The sequence below is a fragment of the Ursus americanus genome, chromosome 8, assembly GCF_024610735.1.
Source record: "Ursus americanus isolate L20-20 chromosome 8, mUrsAme1.1.p, whole genome shotgun sequence".
Lineage (NCBI taxonomy): Eukaryota > Metazoa > Chordata > Mammalia > Carnivora > Ursidae > Ursus > Ursus americanus.
The window spans coordinates 2965325-2985856 of NC_142134.1; the positions used below are offsets into that span (position 1 = coordinate 2965325).

Genomic DNA, 20532 nt, shown 5'->3' on the forward strand with positions numbered 1-20532 from the left:
TTTACTCTAACTGATCTATTCTAATTAGGGGCATAAAAATATGAAAAATGAATCCAGAAATAAACGCCCAAATTGCCCTTTACATTTTCTTTCCCTACTCATTGCAAATATTTCATCAGAAATAGGAAACACATAATAAAAGTGGTGAAAGATACACGAAATTCACATCACTTCCTTCTCTGCAGGGAGAATTGGGAAGAAGTGCTAATACAAGTGAAATAAAGGGTGCATGGAGAACCCACATACTTGCAAGCCCATCCTCTTTGGTGAGCGTGGTCGTAATTCCCAATTGAAGTATTTTTTTTCCTTGGCATAAAATTGTGGAATATTTGAGTCAGAAGTGACCTCAGACATCATGTATTCTAGCTTCCTCTGCTGTACACATGAGGAAACTCCTTTCACACTAAGGAGAATGAACACTCCTGAAGTGATTGCTGATTCAGTTAAAGAAGCTAACTCCTGCTCCTGCACCATCCAGAACGAATTCTCCTTGCTATGCTGTCACTTTTCAGGAAAGAGAAAGAAAAGATAATATGTAGCCTTTTGGAAGAGAGAGAAGATTGTAAGCTTTTTTTGAGTAGCAAACATTTCCTTAGTATTTAAAAGAAACGCAAGACTGGAATCTGGAACCGTATAGCTGTTAAAAGTCAGTAATGAGGTAAGGTTCATTACTGAGGTAGAACATGAAATGTCTACAGCACAAATTCTTCACTTTTCTGGTATCCAGGCCTCTGAGCATTCTTCATTTTCATAAATATCAGGTTCATTTATTCAATTTGAGAAATAAATAATAGTGTATTTTAAGAGGACAGTTTTCATTCTCCTTTTTATCATTTATATACCTATACTATAGTTTTCCACTTATGTTTTCAATTAGCATTAGAGGACAAAGCAAGCACTTGTGTTTTCCCATTTTTGTCTCATGGTGTCTCATGTGTCAGGAGCTAATTGTGTGTAAGTAACCGGGCATGCAAAGATGAAAAACACAATGCCCATGCCTTAAAGAAGGGGGAGGGAATGAAGAGCAGAATGTGTTCTAAGAGTGAACAGTCCTGGAGGGCTAAAACATAGGACTCATGGAGAGAATTAAGAAAACAAAGAGGGTATGCTGTGGTAAGAGCCGATGTTGGGAAAGATTTGTGGCTGTGCAGCCTGATGCGCCATTCAGAGGAGTTTGGACCTTCGCCAAGGAGTTGCCAAAGTCTGTAGCAAGGGAGCGTCTTAGATATCATTGGCATTATGGTGAAGTATAGTTTAGAGACTAGATGCATTTGCACCCCTTATCAACAGGAGCTGATGAAAAGAAGGATGGTGTCCACCAGTCTTTCCAAGGAGACAATGACCTAAAAAAATTACTGAAAGGCCTTGGGATGAATCTCCTGGAGAACTCCTTAAGGGAGACACCTGCTAACATTTGAATTTAACCTTGTGAAAAAACTAACCTTTAAGAGAACTATTCACAACTGCGAAGTTCCTCATGATACGAGAGTTCCCTATGCCTGTATCGTCCCTCATCCCAACTGTACTTGGCTTCATACAGTATTAAATATTAGCAAGCAGCAAACCAAAGATTGAATCATATATATAATTTAATAAAAACTGTAAATGAAGTGTACCCTAACATGAAGATGAAAATAAGATTTCAGTGAGTATAAAGCAAACCATGCAAAATGATTGATACATGAAGCACAAAGATATCATTGTACCAACAAGAAATACAACAAACAAGAATTATTTGGTACCACTTCAAAAACCTTTTAACGAATAGGATGCTAATGCTTTGATCAATAATTGTTATGTTCTCTTAGCATTTTGACCTAATTTGGTTTCTTATAGTGTATCTAGTTGTTCCTATACAAAGTTAACTTCATGGTTGTCCCCAGATGCTTTTGTAAATAGGATGAAAATCTCAAAGGTTTTAATTATCTCAGTTAAATGGGAGTTACTAGTATTTCTAACACTAGCACTTGAATTCTAATTATCTTCCCAAGTTGGGCTCTGGATTTTTTTTCATTTTTTCATTCAGTTGCTCTTAAATTTGTTGTTTTAGGTAATGCTCTGGAAACTGTACCTTTATGAGGCTACATGCTGGGATTTAATATCTACCCAAAAAAGATGAAATGATTTAGGAAGCAGTTAGATAATTAAGCTGATTTAGGTAAACTATTTAAAACCTAATGGACATCATTAAAAATAAACTAAGAAAATCAAATATCTCACCATTTCTTTTCTCAAATGCACAGAATGGTCATTTTGCTCTATGCCCAACGGCTTTTAAATGATAATATAAAGTCTCTTATTACAAGTTCTAAGATTACAGAAAAATAAACCCCCCAGATTTCTCATTAGTATTCCTTTCCTCAAATTCACAGAATGTTCACATTATTATATGCCCAATAGCTTTTAAATGATTATAGGAAGTATCTTACTACTAATTTTTAAGATTACTTAAATCACATCTGCCATTAAAATTTACAGGAAAACTCAGGATGCCTCTTACACTATGCCATTTCAGTGAAGTAGATCAGACACTGAAAAAATTGAAATCTGCTGGTGTATTTTCTTACAAATATATGGTAACTACAGTGAATAAAATTACAATGCAGGTTGTTCTTTGAATAGAGATGTTCAGTGAACTATTTGCAAAATATCCAAATTTCCCAATTAAGTGACAGAGTAGCAAGCACATGAAAGAAACAATTACTGTAATGTTCTATGCTGGCACGGAAAAGCAAAGCTTTTTGCACATTTTTAAAAATATAATCTAATTAGGAACAAAGCCAAATGTCAAAAGGGAAATCCAAATGCCTTCAAGGGGAAGCACAGTATGGGCTGGGCCACCTCCTTTGAGGCCAAACCACCCTAAAACACACCAAGGAAATGCTCCCACAGTTCCTTCTTTTTCATCAGGGGTAGAGTCTGCCTTTCACTTTCTCTGTGAATTCATAGTAGGGATAACTCATGTGGTTCAAATGCCAGTGGATTGGAGAACCCCATGTCTGATGGAGACTGACTGAATTGTAGCCTTTTCACTCATTCAGGCCTGTGATAGTACAGCTCAGTCTGGTCCGAGATCTCAGTCTCAGAATTTGTTTGATCTAATTTCAAGACACGACTAGGTCCCCTGACGACAGTAGCAAAACTTGTAAGCCTATTTTAAGTTGTATAGATTAAACTAAATCTCTTAATGTCTCTTCTTACCATGCTGTGGTCTGCTGTCACCAAGTTAGAATAATTCTACCTCTCAGTACTCACTCAGGTTCAAAGTGATTCTCTCCTGATAGGAAAAGCCTGAATCAAGCTTGGACGGTCCAGCATCCTTCCTTTTGCTAGGCTACCAGGGATAGGTGAAGACTCCTCTTCCCCTATTCTAAGATGTAATCAGAGCCCTTTCTCACTCTCATTTCTGACACCGAGGGTGAAAAGGTAATAGTATTTTCTAGTTATCTGAAAACAATGCAAAATAGTTTTTATTTACTCAAAGCTATAGAAGAAACCATGAGCTGGCATGATAAAGCACTCTGAAAAATTTTCCAAGAGTCATACATTATATTTAATCTTCTTGCACACAAAACGTTTTTCCCTCCCCAAAGGCAAAATCCACACAAAAATGTATTGTGTGTGTGTGGGGGGGGGGGGGCTTCTTTACCTCTATGCTGACTGAATACTGATAGTGCAATATATTGCTTTTATTAATTTTTTTGCAATAAATGGAACTTTTAAAGTGGAAGATAAGGTAGACTTGTCACAATAAAATGAAACAGTCTGTATTTCAAGCTAACATTTTTGTTTTTGCTTTGCAAATACAATATAGACATTTTATCAAACGTCCTCAAACTCACCAGTTTGACAAATGGTATTTTATTCCCTGAACCTTCTCTAAGACATTTTTACCTTTACCATTGTTCTAATAGAAAAATGTGTCACACAGAATAAATAACAAAGCCTCCAGTTTCAAACTAGTTTAAACAGATAAGGCTTCATGACAACCTGTCAGCCACACTACCATTGATGATTTCGTTAAAAAGTGTTTTGTGGTAAATTTGAAGATTTCATTGTTCAGCTACCTCTTTTCCACTTTTACTTCCTTTTACCCTCCCCGTCCACTGCCAAAAACCCAAGGCAATTAAGTAAGAGTATAATCTAATTATCAAGTAGCTATAAAAAGAAATGCCATTTCTTTCACTCTAAAAATGTGATGGAATAAGCACATATAGGATAAACGTTCCACATTAAACAAGCTTTCTCTCTTTTGAAAGTGGGTCAGGTAACAAAAAAACAAAATAAAATGCAGAAATTAAACCAACAGTGTAAGTTGAATCAAAATGCAATTGTTGCCTTCTGTATCCATGAGGGCACTGGCAGCGTGTATGTTTACCTGTCAACGTCTCAAACAAGGGCATTTTGAGAAGCCTGGAAAACCCTCACCAAGTCGTCCTTGCTGAGTAATGCTTTGTCACATTGGACAAAGAACCTGGAGCTTGAAAAGGCCTCTTTACACACTTCCCTGAAAATCTGAGCAGTTCTGGAATTCCTAATAAACACGATCGATTTAAAGCAATAACTTTCACTATCAGGTAACAGTAATAAATGAAACTTCTAAGAAAAACACTCCAAGCTTGGAAATCTCCACATGAAAATAACAATTTCTAGATTAATGCCTTAGGCTCCCTTTTTTGGTAGTATTCTTGGTTTGTCTGACTCCTGAACCTCAAAGCATCAGGTGATCTGACTTTTCTTTTGCACGGTCCAGATCTGGATAAAGAGGATACTTGTTTCTTAAGAGTTCAGCCTAATCCTTCTGTCTTTCTTTATCTGCTCTGTGACAGCTTTAAAAGGAGCCCATCACAAAAGTGATTTTGTAATAGAAAACCTGTCTCCCAGTGACATTTTCTGGAATGACTTGAGTTAAGCAAACTAATTCATCTGCATCTCCGCACCACAGAGGTCCATTTCCTCCCTCCCTATTGATCCGTAATTCATTCTTATTCAACCAACATTCTTTATACCAAAGCCTGCATTCTGTTATCCAGCATTGGCTCTTTGGGTTATTAATCAACTTCATGGAAAGATCCACTTACCTGGCACACACCATCTCCTGGACGTGCTGCTCCCAGTAGGTTTTCCACAGCCTTTGCTGTTGTACAGTATTTCATCTCTGTTGTGGCTTTAATGACTCCATTGCAGTAGACACGGACATTGAGAGAGCCAGCAGGAAAATCTTATAAAACGCAAAGAGTTAGGAGCTGGGTGTACAATGCATGTATCCTATTATCATATCTTTTAGAGAATATGAAGGAATATTTAAGAATTCATAACAATTTTACTGACTTCTAGCACTAAATGTTTTCTTTTTATCCTTAGTAACCAAAGAATATAATGTACAATTTTAGACTTAATTAAATAAAACCTTGCAAGATCGGAACATGCTAAAATTATGGTAAAAACAAAGCTCTAAATCTTTTCTCCCTACTACTAAACCTTTTTTTTTTTTTGGTGTGATCTATAATTATCTTTACATAATACTTTAGAATTTAGAATGATACAATCATTCATTTAAAGTTGTGTATCTATGAATAATCTTAAGAAAATTCTCATTAATTATAGGCAAGTTTCTCAAAATTGTATTTGGAAAGAGAAAGAGTAGAATCAATTGAAATTACCAAACTTTTATGCAATTAATTACAGTGAAAAAACCCTTGGGAAGGCAAGGTTTAATACCCTGCTATTTAAGTACTATTTATGCTATACATTTATCAAAACCCTTTTTGTGAACGTGTTGTTCAAAGTGACTGATATGTCTTGTGAATTCTGCATTAACGTACCAAAAGAGTTAGAGTTTCCTAAGAATGTCGGGTTCACTATGAAAGAATAACAATAAACAACCATTTCACTAAGAAAGTTACTTTGTTTTATTGTAACAAAAGTAAACAAAATTAAGCCTTGAAATTCATTTGCTTTAAAAAATCTGACTCTCTGTCATGAAGACATTGCCCAAATTCTCCTGGAAAATTGTCACCAGACATCTGGGAGTTAGCATATAAGCCATTTGGTACGAGACCAAAAAAGCCTGTTCTAACCTTAGGCACCTGACGAAGCTTTGAATATTTAAAAGTTTCTAAGTTTCAAGCATTAATTTTACTTTATCTCCTGAAGAGATTAAAGGACCTCTTATAATTTTGTTCAGAGAGATTTAAAGCCAACAAAAGCAATCTTAAGCTTAAGTAGATCAAGAAGCTGTAATTTTCTCTTTCCATATTGCTTGACTAGACACCTAACCTGTTTTATAAAGAAAATACATGTATAAAAGTTCTCTCCTCCCAAAGTAAGTCTATCCAGTAGATAATGTAAGAGAAAATGCAACAAAAACACATCTCATCAGCTGAAGCTTCCCACATATGGTAAAGAGAGTTCTGGAGTTACTGTAGTCAAAGTAAATCAATTTTGTTGGATTTCAGAAGGACAATTTTGAAAGAAGATACTGATTTTGTTTATCAGAAAAGAGAAGAGAGTTTGCAATGGGGTGTTCACCTTCTGAAAGAAAGTCAGGTGATGAATCATGAGAGATACATGATGAGAAGGTTTGCTTGGTAGTTCTTTGATATAGGATACTTAAAATATTCTAATTCTTTAGAATCTAACATGAAAGCAAATGAACTGATTTATTCTTGATAACTTGTACCATTAGATCTATTGGTAATGATGTTGATTTCAGAATAATCTTCCCAAGAGATGTCCTTTGAAGTACTGTCTTTGCTGTATACATTTTCTTATCTATTGAATGTCAGCTATTAAATCAAGACCTTGGAGGATTCCTTATGGATTCATCTGGCTGGGAGGCCCTCCTTAAATATGTGTTATTGCATTGGACTTTTTATAAATAGCACCTTGTTCCACCTGAGCATTATTTTATTTTGAGTGTGGTCATTATGATATCCACATTTTATAGCTCTTTAATAAAAATAAAAGCCAATTAATTTAAGGACTCAGAAGAGAGGGAAAGTGAATTCTGCTATTTACTATCTGAAGTCGGGAAGTAACATTTAACACTGGAAGTACACACAAATATAAATCAAGATCACCAAACCAAGCAAGGGTATTGGATTCAGCTATGGAGAGGAAGAAAGGCTTATAGTGGAAGAAGATGGAACTTCTTGCCACCATCAAACACAGATACACCAGAGAGCAAACTTATAGAGAAGCAACAGTAAAAAAAGAATTCTACTCAAATTTCACATCTCAAGTCCAGGCTATTCAAGAGTCTTTGTCAACCTACATTGTCTCTGGGATTTAAGTGGTCTGTCCTTCCATACGAGGGACAAACTGAAACAGTTTACAGAAAACATAATCTCAAGTGTTTTTGAATAGTCAGAACCATCTTCACTAATTCCTTAAAAATACATATTTCACAAATTCAGCAACTTTAGAGCTGTTTGCTTTCTGTATTTCATTGTCTGCGAAGCTGTGTTCCTTTATGAACCAATTTTAGCCCTTTATCACATGGTAAACCTTACATGAACCCACCTAATGTTTCCATGGGAACTGAAATCAATATGGTGTTCCTTTGATTAGAACATTATTATTAAATAAATACTGGTGGCTTCAAAACCTTGGTCATGCCTAAAAATTGTTATCAGTTTAATACATATTAAAACTGCCCTCTTCAATTATGATATTTAGAAAAATTTCTTACCAATTGTTGTTATTTTTCTATGCAGGTTAAGCATAATATTTGCTACATACTAAAGTATTTTTTCATGCTCTTTTAATGAAATATGAAATTATAATTTACATTATCCAGAACAGTTTCTTAATTAACAAAGAGATTCTATATCTTTGTGGATATTTTTATATTCCTTTCAACTTTTAATTGGTTGTCCCCCTGCTGTGTATTTTTCTGGCTGAGCTACACATACCAGAGGAATACCCTTTTCCTTCTGAGTAAACATTAGTTGATATTTCTAGTTTAAAGTCTTCACATATATTTTTATAACTTTTGGCATAAGCTGAGACTACTGCAAGTTTCTGAGTAACTTCAAATTCCTTTAGCATAAAACAGTTCCTATAGGTGACAAACCTGTGGATACCATTAGAAAGGTGTGTTTTTTAGAAAATGAAGTAATTATAAGTGTATGAATTTATTAAGCTGAGAGGAAAAAGAAGACAGAATTAGAGGATATATTCTTAAATAAAAAAGATCAGGTTAAGCTATGGAAGTGTGTGAGAAGGGAAAGATACCATTTAGAAAAAGAGCATCTTAATATTTCTTCACTGGTTGGCATAATTGTACTTGAACATAATTTTGTTTTTTTCTGACTTGTTACCAAATTAGAAAAAAACATACATTTAAAAGTACATTAATATGGCAAAAAGTTGGGTTGGGTGGTGAAAAATCAGAGCTCTGAACACTGTAAGTAATCTCAGAGTATGTGACATGCCTCAATGTTGAGAGTATTATCACACACACACACACACACACACACACACACACACACACGATTGCAAACTTAAAATGACTAAGAGAAGCTATCCAAAGAAAAGAAGGAATAAGGATATAATAGTTGGTTTTATTTTTGATTGATTGATTGATTTTATTAGTTGGTTTTAAGAGGTACCATTTTCTAAAAGAGAATGCTAGTTGCCTATCCCAAAGTTTATTCTCTTCCTTTTAGAAACAGAAGCCTGAATTTTAAATTAAATTTTTTTTTTTTGCTGGGCACATTATACACTTATCCTTATAAGAAGACAAAGAGACACCAGAAGTGCCATGCACTGAGAAAAGGCCATATGAACATCTATAAGCCAAGGAAAGAGATCTTGCCAGAAACCAACTTTTTGCCCCTTGATTTTAGGTTTCCAGCCTCCAGAAATGTGAGGAAAATAAATTTCTGTCGTTTAAGCCACCCCTTCTGTGGAATTTTGTTATGGCAGCCCAAAAGACTAATAGACAAGGTAATATCACTGAATATGAAGTAGAGAGGAGATGCATAGAATTGACTTTTGCAATCCAATATGAGATGGTGCTAGAACACCACTGATTTATCAGGTTGCTCAAAATTTGGGAGTAATAGTAAGGGTCTTAGAAGCCATCCTGCTCCATGATGATTATGGCTACACCCTAGGGACTATGGAATGGTGACTAGAAATAAGTCTGCTCTGGGACAATAGTGCGGAGCTGCCGTACCAGCCCTCAGTACCAGCCAGATTTAGTACGTGAAGCTCTGAGTATCACACAAGAGAATATTTACAGAGAGAAAACCACATTTTGAGTAACATGGTTGATTAAATCATGAGCCAGATGATCAGAAATCATATCATATGAGCAATTTTTCTACACCAGAAAGAGACTGGAAAGATGGAAGCCATCTTTAAAACTTGATGCATCCACAATGGGGAAGTATCCCTGGTATGTTTCCACTTTAGTTTTATACCCCTTCATCTTAACTTGGTATTCATAGAAGTACAGAAAAAAAATTTTTAGAGACTTAAATCTCTATAGATTCTTTTTTTTAATTTAAAGATTTTATTTATCTATTTGGCACAGAGAAAGAGAGAGCACACAAGCAGGGGGAGCAGCAGAGGAAGAGGGAGACGCAGGCTCTCCACTGAGCAGGGAGTAGGGAGCCCGATGTGGGGCTCGATCCCAGGACCCTGTGATCTTGACCTGAGCTGAAGGTAGACACCTAACTGACTGAGCCATCCAGGTGCCCCTGTACAGACTCTTACCAGATAGTTATGGAATACTAATTGAGATCTTTCCTGCCCCTGGAAATCACCAATGAGTTCAGGGATTATATGTGAGATAACATAGAATTAGGAGCTCTCTGGAACGTGATTAGTCAAGGATGAAGGGGGATGAACAAATTTGGTGGCTTTCATATCAAGAGATATAAACAGAGACTGGGAAAAGAGAGGGAGCAATACAAGGAGTGCAGTACTTAGAGAGAAAGATGATGCCCCTGAATTTTTAAATGGTTTATTGTACCCTATCCAGAAGCTGAGGCTGAGGTATTCCAGAAAAGCCACTCCTTACGTTTAAAAGGAGTTGCTAGAGTGAGAGATGAACACTTTATTCCTCAGCGGGATGTTTGTTTAAGTGTTGTCTTGTATCTTATCTCCCGTATCTCCAAATGTCTGTAAGTATTTGAAATGTAATTAGAGAAGCTGTTTTATCAACAAGGAAGTTGTGGCACGATTGGGACTTGTCTAAAGTTACCCAGTAAGTGGCTCAAAACAGAATAAAAACAGCTCTTTTGGCCACTAGTTAATTGTTTCCTTGACTACACTAAAGATTCTGGACAAATCACTAGCATTTAAAGAGCATGCTGGACACTCTCTTATTCCATAATTGGTGTAGGAAAAAGGAACTCTATTGTACTGTGCTGTTCAGTGCCGTTCAATGGAACTTTCCAAGAAGATGGATATGTTCTAATGAAGCACTTGCAATGGTTAGTACAACTGAGGGAATTAATTTTAAATTTCATTTAATTATAATAAAGTTTAAATAACTAGGGGTAGCTCGTGGCCACCATATTGGTCAGTGTAGCTACAAAGCATAGTTCTCCACCTATGGTTTGTGACTCACTAACACATCATGATCACAGTTTAGTTGGTTTTGACTAGCACCGAAAAGAAATAGAATCTTTATCTCTCTATTTATATTACCCATATGTTCTTGCATGTTCACTTTTCCATTACAGTCCATAACACATTAATCATAGTTATTTAGAATTCCTTGTATGATAATTCCAACATCTGTGTCACATTTAAGTCTGGCCTGATATTTTCTTTTTTTCTTTAGACTGTGATTTTTCTTACTTTTTGGTGTGTCTTCTAATTTCTTGTTGAAAACCAGACATGTTGGGTCAGGTATAAGAACTGAAGTAGGCAGCATGTAGTGAGAGAATTTATAGTAATCTGGCTGAGAGGTGGGCCATATTTCATGTCTGCGATAGCTGCAGGTGCCAGAGGCTTCAAATTCCCCTTTGACCTTGTGCTTCCCTAACTATTCCTCCTCAGAAAGAGTCTGCATCTTGCAATATTTCAGCTGTAACCTTCTGCCATTATACTGAGACCCTTTTGTGGTGGTGGTCAGGTTGGGGCAGGGGGAAGTATTCTAATCTTGTGATTAAATCTTGATCCTTAAGTGGGCTGGTGTCTCTAGGCTGTCACCTTCATAAGTGTTTCTTCTGTGGCATAGCTTTCTTCCCCCACCCTAAGTGAGACAGAAAAGCTGGGGGGGGGGAATAGATGCCCTTCCCCAGCTCCGATAAGTGGGGAGTATTTCGCCATGATTATTCTTCCTCTAAGCCGGCAGAGCCTTTAGAAGATCTTCCTCAGATCTTCACTAGGGCTTCTGGAGGTGAATCCCACAAAATTATGGATGCTTTCAGGAGTTTCTTACTCTTGAGCTAGTCCACGCTCCACCCCCAGCAATTCATCAAAATTACCATTTAAGTGTGCCTACCACGGTATGGCTCCAGTGACTTTGGGTCCAGCCAAGCAGATCTTAGATATCACTCTCTTGATTTACTTTCCTCTCAAGATTTTGGGATGATTGTTTGCCCTGCAAACTTAGTTCTCTAAGGAGTTCAAGAAAAGTCATTGATTTTCAGTTTGTTTAGCTTTTTCTTGTTGTAGGGAGTGACAACTTCCAGGTTCTTCACATATCAAGGTTAAAACTATTACTCCAATGATTACTTTTTTTTTAAAGATTTTATTTATTTATTCGACAGAGATAGAGACAGCCAGCGAGAGAGGGAACACAAGCAGGGGGAGTGGGAGAGGAAGAAGCAGGCTCATAGCGGAGGAGCCTGATGTGGGGCTCGATCCCATAACGCCAGGATCATGCCCTGAGCTGAAGGCAGACGCTTAGCCGCTGTGCCACCCAGGCGCCCCTCAATGATTACTTTTTAACCTTTTGCTTTAATTATATATTTCTGAGTATGTACTGAGTTATGATGTAAAATGTAGTTCTTGCTAGGGTTAAAAAAATGTTAAGAAACAGTAGCATGAGGCAGAAAAAATAAGACTCTGGGGCCTTTTCTGCTGAGACACGACCCATCCATTTTCCCACAGGCATTCATAGAACCACCCTATATTTTGCTACATTTGGTAAGAAAATTTCTCATTAATTTCCAGAACATACTAACTGAAAATAAGAGTTGGAGAGGTTAAATAGTATAACTGGTAAATAGTGGTTTATTTGTTTTTTACTACAAATTTGCTGTTCAACCACATAGACAGTATATGGTCTGGCATATCTTGAAAGGTATAGAGTTTTCGTTTTCTGCTTTTCTGAAAAACATTTGAAGTTTGACATAATTTGTTCTTGGTATTGCTCTTAGCTACTAGGTGAACTGCACATATAATCTTAATGTGAATAATTTTATTTGACACTTTGATTTGCTATTTGGGAAATATTATCTAAGTACTTCTCAATTTGCAATATTGATTTTTCTGTAGCAATTTTAGTATAACTAGATTTAGTTTAAACTCAAAAACTAATTAGTTAGAAATTAATGTTCATTAAATCATTTTAAAATGTGGCATAAGGAAGTACAGGGCTTTGAAAGAGAAAGAAAAGAGACAAAGTTCTTTCTCATCTCACTTCTGCATATCTTTGTCTATGACAGAGACCAGTGTCTGAAATGTTTATAAATGCTTGGTGTACAGTCCTTCCTTTTCTATAATTCAACTCTGATCTAACCTGTGCAAGGAAATGCATAGAAGAGATGCATGCTTTTCATAACACAATAGAAATGCTTGTAAATGTTCTATAAATGGGCTTCATAATAGCTACATTCCAAAAGAAAAAAGAGTTCAGGATGAATTTGACATAATATTTAATTTTAAACATTTTTATTACATTTCTAGATTCATGATAAGATTGTGTACTTTTTATTGTAAAAAATTTTATAAATCTCACATTTGTGAAGTTTTATAAGGTAATTGTATTCTTTGATTGTTAAATTATATTACACATTCAGAAACCAAGTAGTTCTACATTTATATCAAAACATTCAGAATTTAACATAGTAGACTTTGATTTTATTACAACTATTGTGGCAGGTGTGGTTATTTCATCTGGAATTTTAAATCTGATAAAATTTTTCATGCTGTAAGCAAAGATGGATAATAAAATGGTTAACCTCATAACTTAAATAAGGAAAAGAGGGAAGATGGTATATAGAAATGGTACCATGATGATAAATAGTGAAAAAGAATTATGCTTTCCAAAAGCATCCAAAAATATATTCACGGGCATGGCAAAAAAAAAAAAAAAAGGAAAGAAAAAGTTCATGAACAAAAGTCCGAATGTTCATTAATCCTATTACAATAAAGCAAATAGTTTTAGTTGCATATTTAATAGCTGATGTATATTAAAGTGCCCTCTGCAGACATATTTAAAACGATATGATATTGTGGGCAGTCATTTCACCACATGGTACACAGGCTAATTTCTCATAATTTACACATTCATACTTTTGGGAATCCAGATTACTAATACCCACCTTGGGTATGTGAAAGCTACACACAGGAAGCACCTGCAGAACAATATTAGTTTCTATAAGGAAGTGAAACCATTGATCATAAATTTATTGAAAGAAACTCAGGATGATGTTTTATATTTATTAATGCATAAAAAAGTTTCTTACCTAACGCCTTCATACACCAGACTGTCTTATTCCAACGGGTTGGCTGTGTCCTAACACATTTACTATTTGATGTAAATTCAACCTCCACAGTATCACCAATGACTTCATCTCTCAAAATAATAAATATTTCACCAGGATTCTATAAGATAAAATATATTACCCAATTAGGGCCTTGAAAAAGTTTACATTAACCTAAAAACACATTATATTTATTAATGACAAAGTTTACACATGATGATTATATCTTCCACCATGTCCATATTTTCAACCATATTTAGAAATAAAATATGTAAATGTGATTCTTACCACATTTAACTTTATCAACTTGGTATCTGTTGAATACTAATTTTTTTTGCTCCAAACCCATCTTTTGCAACTGAAAAAAACAGTGAGGACATAGTGGCTCCCTTTTCCTCTTGACTCTTCCCTGTTTGTGAGGCTCCCTATCTCAGGGTCATGAGCATCGTTTCACAGACCTCCAGGGAGCTGTAATTTGCAACCAAATCCTTTTTTTCCCCCAAATCCTTTTCCTTCACCTTTCTAGAACTTGGTACATTTATCTATAAATGAGAGGACTGAATAAGTTTGGCTTTAAGATCTCTTAGTATTTTAAATATGAGTTTTAATGTCCAGTGTTTTAAATGCCCAATAGTTTTAAATCTTACCTAATAGAGATTCTCTGGTTACTCTTTTTTTTTCTTTTTTTTTTAAAGATTTTATTTATTTATTTGACAGAGAGAGAGACATCCAGCGAGAGAGGGAACACAAGCAGGGGGAGTGGGAGAGGAAGAAGCAGGCTCATAGCAGAGGAGCCTGATGTGGGACTCGATCCCATAACGCCGGGATCACGCCCTGAGCCGAAGGCAGATGCTTAACCGCTGTGCCACCCAGGTGCCCCCTCTGGTTACTCTTTATTTGTGATGAGTATCTATGAAGGTTACTGAGTCGACTAAAGGTTATAAATCTAAAAGTTCCAAGATATTATGAGGTCAAAAAGCGAAATCTATTTACATAAAGCAAAAAGGGTTATTGAAAACTCTTTTGGAAAAAAAATTCAGAAAAAATAATTAGGGATAAAAAGATTGACATTAATACAGAGAAGAAGAAGGAGTAAATATTTGTTGAGCATCTATTTTATACTAGGAATAACATCAAGCACTTTTAATATAAAGATATTTCTTTTAATCCTAACCAAAACATACACAGGCTGAAACCAAAATGGAGGGCTATTAGTTTTCTCTTTTAAGAACAGGATAGCTAATATAGAAAGTTACATTCTGAAGTTTAACCAGAGCTATCTAAATCAAAATCTGTACTCTACATTGTGCTGTTTAACACTTCAAAATGACCAAAATGAAATAGCATTTTTATATTTATCTCAGATATCACCTTCCAAATGCTTTCCTCAAAGTCAAACTAAATTTCAGTCCCTCACAAAATAAATAGAAACCTCATTTATATATTCTTATAAAACTGTGTTTACCCAAAAGTCATTAATTTCAAAGTTCTCTTATTTAGAAGTTATCTCCCTGAGCATAAATCACCTACAGATAAAACATATCTTTAATGCTCTGTACCAAAGAGTTTCTATGAATATGGTGATGTCACAGAATTGGTTCAGCTGACACACTTTTACTTCAGGAATTTTTCCACCAGAGTCTGGTGCTCCCAAGTATTTGTCTGCAGGACATTTTAAACTAAATTTCTCCTCATCAATTACATTGCAAATGGAGCAAAGATGCCAGTATTCCAGCTAATACACATTCCCACGTGTCAAGAATGCCTCCCTGTTTCCTTCCCTATGCCTCACCAAGGCACTGGTCCATGTCACCCCTGAGGTCAGGAATGTGAGCCCCTCCTGTTCCTCACATCTGCCACCTCCTCTTCGCAGGACCTCATGTCTAGCTCAGCTTTTTAGTTCCTTTGTTGCCCACATCTGTCACCTTACTCCAAATCTTTAATGACTTCCTATTGACTTTGGCCCAGAATCCCAAGATCCTCTGTGTCAAAGTTCTTCAGAGCTCTCTTTCATAGGTGCACCATGTCTTGTTTAAGTTTGACCTCTCCCCTCCCAAAGTTAGTAAGCTTAAGCAACCTCTCTCAGTGTTTTATTCACCAGCTAACTCATTCTCAATTCATGAGTGTTCACACAGGATGCTTCCTATGCATCAGATTCCCTCCTTAATAGAGGGCAGGACTCCACCTTTCAACCACTTCCAAAGAACAGTTTTAAACAAAAGACAAGCACACTGACCACCCCAAATGAGGCACTGACATCTTCATTTGTACCCAAAGCCAGCTTCATGGGTATATGACCTGTGCGGTTGCACAGGCCCTGAACTTAGAAGGCCCTGCACTTGGTTCAATGTTCTGCTGTCACTGCCTTAAAGTGCTTACTAATTGAACAAGGGCCCCTACATTTTCATTTTGCACCAGGCCTGTTTGTACATAATGTTGGCATGCCATTTAGTTCCTACTCTCCCTCCGTCTCCCCACACTTATCCTCTCCATCAAGGTCCGAGTCGGATTTCACAAGCTCCATAAATCCTCGCTACAACTTCAGCCCGTAATAACTTCCAAAGGAATCATGGAGCACTAAGCACCCATACTCCTCCTTTGACCTTTTCTAAGTCATGCCCTCTGCTCTTAATTAGTTTTTCATGTCTATGTCTTGGCTTCCCAGCTAGATATTCAACATCCTGAAGTATTTTTTATTTTTTCATATCATTGTGGCATCTTACAAGAATTATGTACACAGGAGACAATCTGTACATATTTTTAAAATGAAGATGGAATAAGTCTGTTAAACCATGACATTTTGAAATTGAACATACCCAACTCTACTTCCTACACGCTTCAGGACTCACAGCTTCATCTGTTTCCCGCATCTCCACGGAGGAAGTGGCCTGCTCTAGGATGGAAAGCCTGCACTGTCCAGGCTTGTCCTTAACTATTATGAACATCTTAATTAAAAATATAATTATATGGGTACATTTAATTCAATAGAGAAAGTGCTATGACACTTAAATGATCATAAATTTGGTTTTATCAATAATGAAGCTGCTATTTTGCTCTCAATCCTTCTGACTCATCTGTTTATCCCTTATTTGGTTCTGAATATTCAGAGACAGAAAGAATTCTGATAATCATCACTTCCAAAGTTTAAAGTTTTGTGGCATTGGTCACAAACCTTGAGACCTAAACAAAAGGACTAGAACTTGGTCCATAATATAACATACAGATGGTGAAGTTTCTGGTTCTGCCAGTGTTGTCGTCTTCAGGCTTTAAGGATATATTACGCACAGGCAACAAAGGATTTTTATCCCAGTGGATCAACATGACTTTTGTACACAGACCAATGGCTCTTTTCATACATTCATGACTAGTTTAATAGGCACTAGGTTAACAAGCATAGTTGCATGGGCTTTATAAGCCAAGACTGTACAGGTTCCTACAGCTGACCTCTATCTGAACCATGACAGCACAGTGAGGATTAGGTTATGGCAATAGTTCCAAATCTGGCTGTTAATTCTCACCTTCAGGACCACCTGGGAAATTTTTAAAACTGCCAGTGTCCAGGCTATAACCCAGACCATTTATATCTGAATCTTTGGGGATAGGATTCAGGCATTATTTTTCTTAAACCTCTTCCAATAGTCCCTATATGCAGCTTAGTTTGAGAGCTACTTGGTTAAAGGGAAAAGATGTCTTTCGGTCACTGTAAAACCTTACCACCCAAGGGCAACACTACAGAACACAGACATTTTAGGCACTGATATACACAATAACCTGTTGTGGCTTTTCCTGTATTTTTCACTGAAGTCACAGGATCAGACTTTAAGTGAAGGTTGGTTACCAAGAACCAGTGTGTGATTTGGTATGAGAAATAAGTGGGCAGTGCTGTTAGCTTCTGTATATTATTTTAAACTGTATCTGGGGCCAAGGAAAGAATGGGTAGGGGTAATCTCTGAGATTTTTGTGGCTTTCCCATGGGTCCTGCAGAATCATACTCCTGCACAGAGTCTAAGGGTTTCTCTAGATTTGTTGACTACACAATCGGGTTTGCACTATGGGTTTGGAGACTCACATTACAGTTGTAGCTACAGAGGTATGTCAAGGAACAGGTCAAATAAAACGAAAGTCTTTTGTAGGGAACATGCCATGTTCTAGGAGTCAGATACAAAGACAATTTAATGAAATTAATATAGATCCAAATGTTGATAAAGCCACTTAAAAGGCCTTTCAAGCTTATACTATAACTTTAAGAATTAAATTTGCTCAAGAAGTCAAGAAGTGACTGGACTGGTTTTAAAACTGTTTCAGTCTTATCATCAGGAAAGAAGCAGTGGGAGAATAACATAAAAATAAAGAAATATCAGTTAATTAGCAAATAAAGAAATATCAGTTAGTCAGAAATATCAGTAAGTGATTTGTGGGGGAGACTTCAATAGACAGATTTCTATCAAAAGGAAAGGGAAATGACAGATTGCAGGCCTGCTTATACAGATAAAACAAGATAAAGAAAATAAGCTCATTCCTAACTGCTTTTTAGGATGGTGGTCCTGAAGAAGAAATAGTGAAGCCATTACTGCACCTGTGACTAGGGCTTACAGAAATAACATAAGAGGCAGGAGGCATCAGGGAGCAAGCTACAATACTTCCAACAGGGCCCACTGAGGAAAACATTTAGAGGGTCCCTTTTAGAGCTCCAGGTAAAATCCATTAAAAAGAGTGACTAGATTCACTGCTTATAGATCGTGCAGCTCTAACAAGTGATTATAGAACAACCAGGTGCATTGCAGAGAAGCCTCTAAAGGGGGGTGCTGAGTTCTTGACGCCATTGTTAGGTGACTTGAAGGTAACTTATTACTGTAAGGGCCATAAATGTACCTAAGAGAGATGTGAAATTGAAGTAATTTAATTTCCAAGGGTCTGAAGGAATTGTATCCATATCAATAAAGACAGCCCATGATTCTGATATTTAAAGAATTCTGATCCTACCCAACCATCTGAGTGAGGTGTCTCAGCCTGGAGAGTAGTGGTGTTTAATTTTTACATTTCAATTTCTCTGCAAATTTAATAGTGGGGGAAGATCTTATATTCTTCAAATTTTACTGTTGTAGGTTTTGTTCAGAGCAGCTATTTAGACTCATCGCAAAGTTCTTGGCGAGTAATGTTTAGTTCCAGAGGGTTTTTTTTTCTTTTTTGTGTTGATTTTACCTACTTGAGAATAATTCTCATTTCCTGTTTATTACAGTTTTTTCTATTTATTTCTGTCTCTCCACTGTTTCTGACTCAATAGGAGCCATCAATTTTGATTGTTTAATCTGCCCTCCCTCAAGTTCCCAAGGCCTTTAAGTGAGTTGTAATTTTTCTTTGCCTGGTCACCTGTGTTGGTTGCCTGAAACCAGAACAGTTTAGTTTCTTGGAGTCTCTAAGGGAGTGTCAAAGAAGTTCTTGTCTCTCTGGAATTGACAGCATAATGGCTTGAAACAATGATTCATCTGCTTAGGCATGGGGTCTGGAGATGAAGGAATTAAAGTTTGCCCAACTGCACGGGACTAGTACCAGTAAAATCAGGAGATTCTCTTCCCAAAGACACCTCCTAGCAAACAGACAAATGCAGCCCCTGTCACCCAATGGCATAAATCCACTGACTTCTCACAGAAGCACCCTCTCATGCAACTTCCAAAGCTCTCCTGTATCTTTGGCTTGTCCACTGAAGGACACCGCAGACAATGAGAGCCAGAATCTTTCTATCATCTGGGGATTATGTAGACCCAGTTTTGGGTCAAGCTCTACCAGTATGCTGATTTTAATAGTTCATTCCAATGAAGACTTAGGAGGAAAACATGTATTCACATAGTCACCTTCTCAGAAATCCACACTCCATCCCCTGCTACATTACCCTTTTATTCCTGAAAGGACCACCACTTCTAGCTCTTATATTTCCACTTAATAATGTAGGCCTTTAATACATATTTAAGAATTGAAAAATTGGTGATCCTAGAATATAAGTATTTTCCAATTCTATTCAAGAATATGTTTCCATTTATAAAAATAAAATCCTTGATCTGGTTAATATGAATCCAACTTTTTTTTCTAAGTAGTGTGGTATATATATAGCAATTATGTATCTTTTGGCAACATGTCAAATAATATCTGATAAAATTAAACTTTCATGTATTCTCCAATATTAAACTATTTAACAAATATTTATCAAATACCTACTAATTGCCAGCTATTGTTCTGGATTCTGAGGACACGGCCATGAACAAAGTAAACAAGAGTGCCCAGCTGTGTTAGAGCTTACATTCTAGTGAAACGCAGTATTTATGAAAACAATAGAGACAGCCACTTAAATAACAAGGTATCTTACTCACCTCACATGGAATTTCAGTAGGAAGCACCATCGCCAGGGGTATGGTGTCTCTTGAAGCTTTTGATAATTCCTCAATTTCCTTTCTCTTACTTATTTCCGTGGAATGTTCCACTCCTAGGTCTGTTGGAATATTGACCTCAAGGTAGTCTTCAGAATCTAGAGAAAAGTTCATGAATGTGAACTATATCGTGATTATAACATAGCTAAGATTATATTATTTCCACCATTGTTATAAAGATTAATTGCTAAATAATTAATTTAATTAATACAAAGGACAACAGAATAGTTTAAGGTAGCTGAATGTTAACAATTAAAATAATGCTTCACAATTTAACTAGTATCATAACCTTAGTGACTAAACTACAACAACTATATATGTTCATTTACTAGTTTAAGGTTTTCTCCCAAAAAAATCTAACTACCATTTAATATTTTTCTTAATATTAAATTAGCAAACCTGAAAATGATGAAACTATCTTTTCCAATTACTGT

At 36.3% G+C, this 20532-nt stretch overlaps 1 protein-coding gene across 2 annotated transcripts in view; it reads right to left on the bottom strand.

Annotated features, from left to right (window-relative positions):
* Positions 1-20532, bottom strand: part of BANK1 (B cell scaffold protein with ankyrin repeats 1) — a 284218-nt gene that overhangs the window by 190514 nt on the left and 73172 nt on the right. For both annotated transcript variants that reach the window (XM_045793699.2, XM_087863958.1), the window contains exons 3-5: positions 20042-20196; positions 13659-13797; positions 5082-5221 (exon numbers count right to left, since the gene is read on the bottom strand). In XM_045793699.2, the coding sequence (XP_045649655.2) occupies positions 5082-5221; positions 13659-13797; positions 20042-20196 (434 nt within the window). The remainder of the gene's footprint in view (positions 1-5081; positions 5222-13658; positions 13798-20041; positions 20197-20532) is intronic.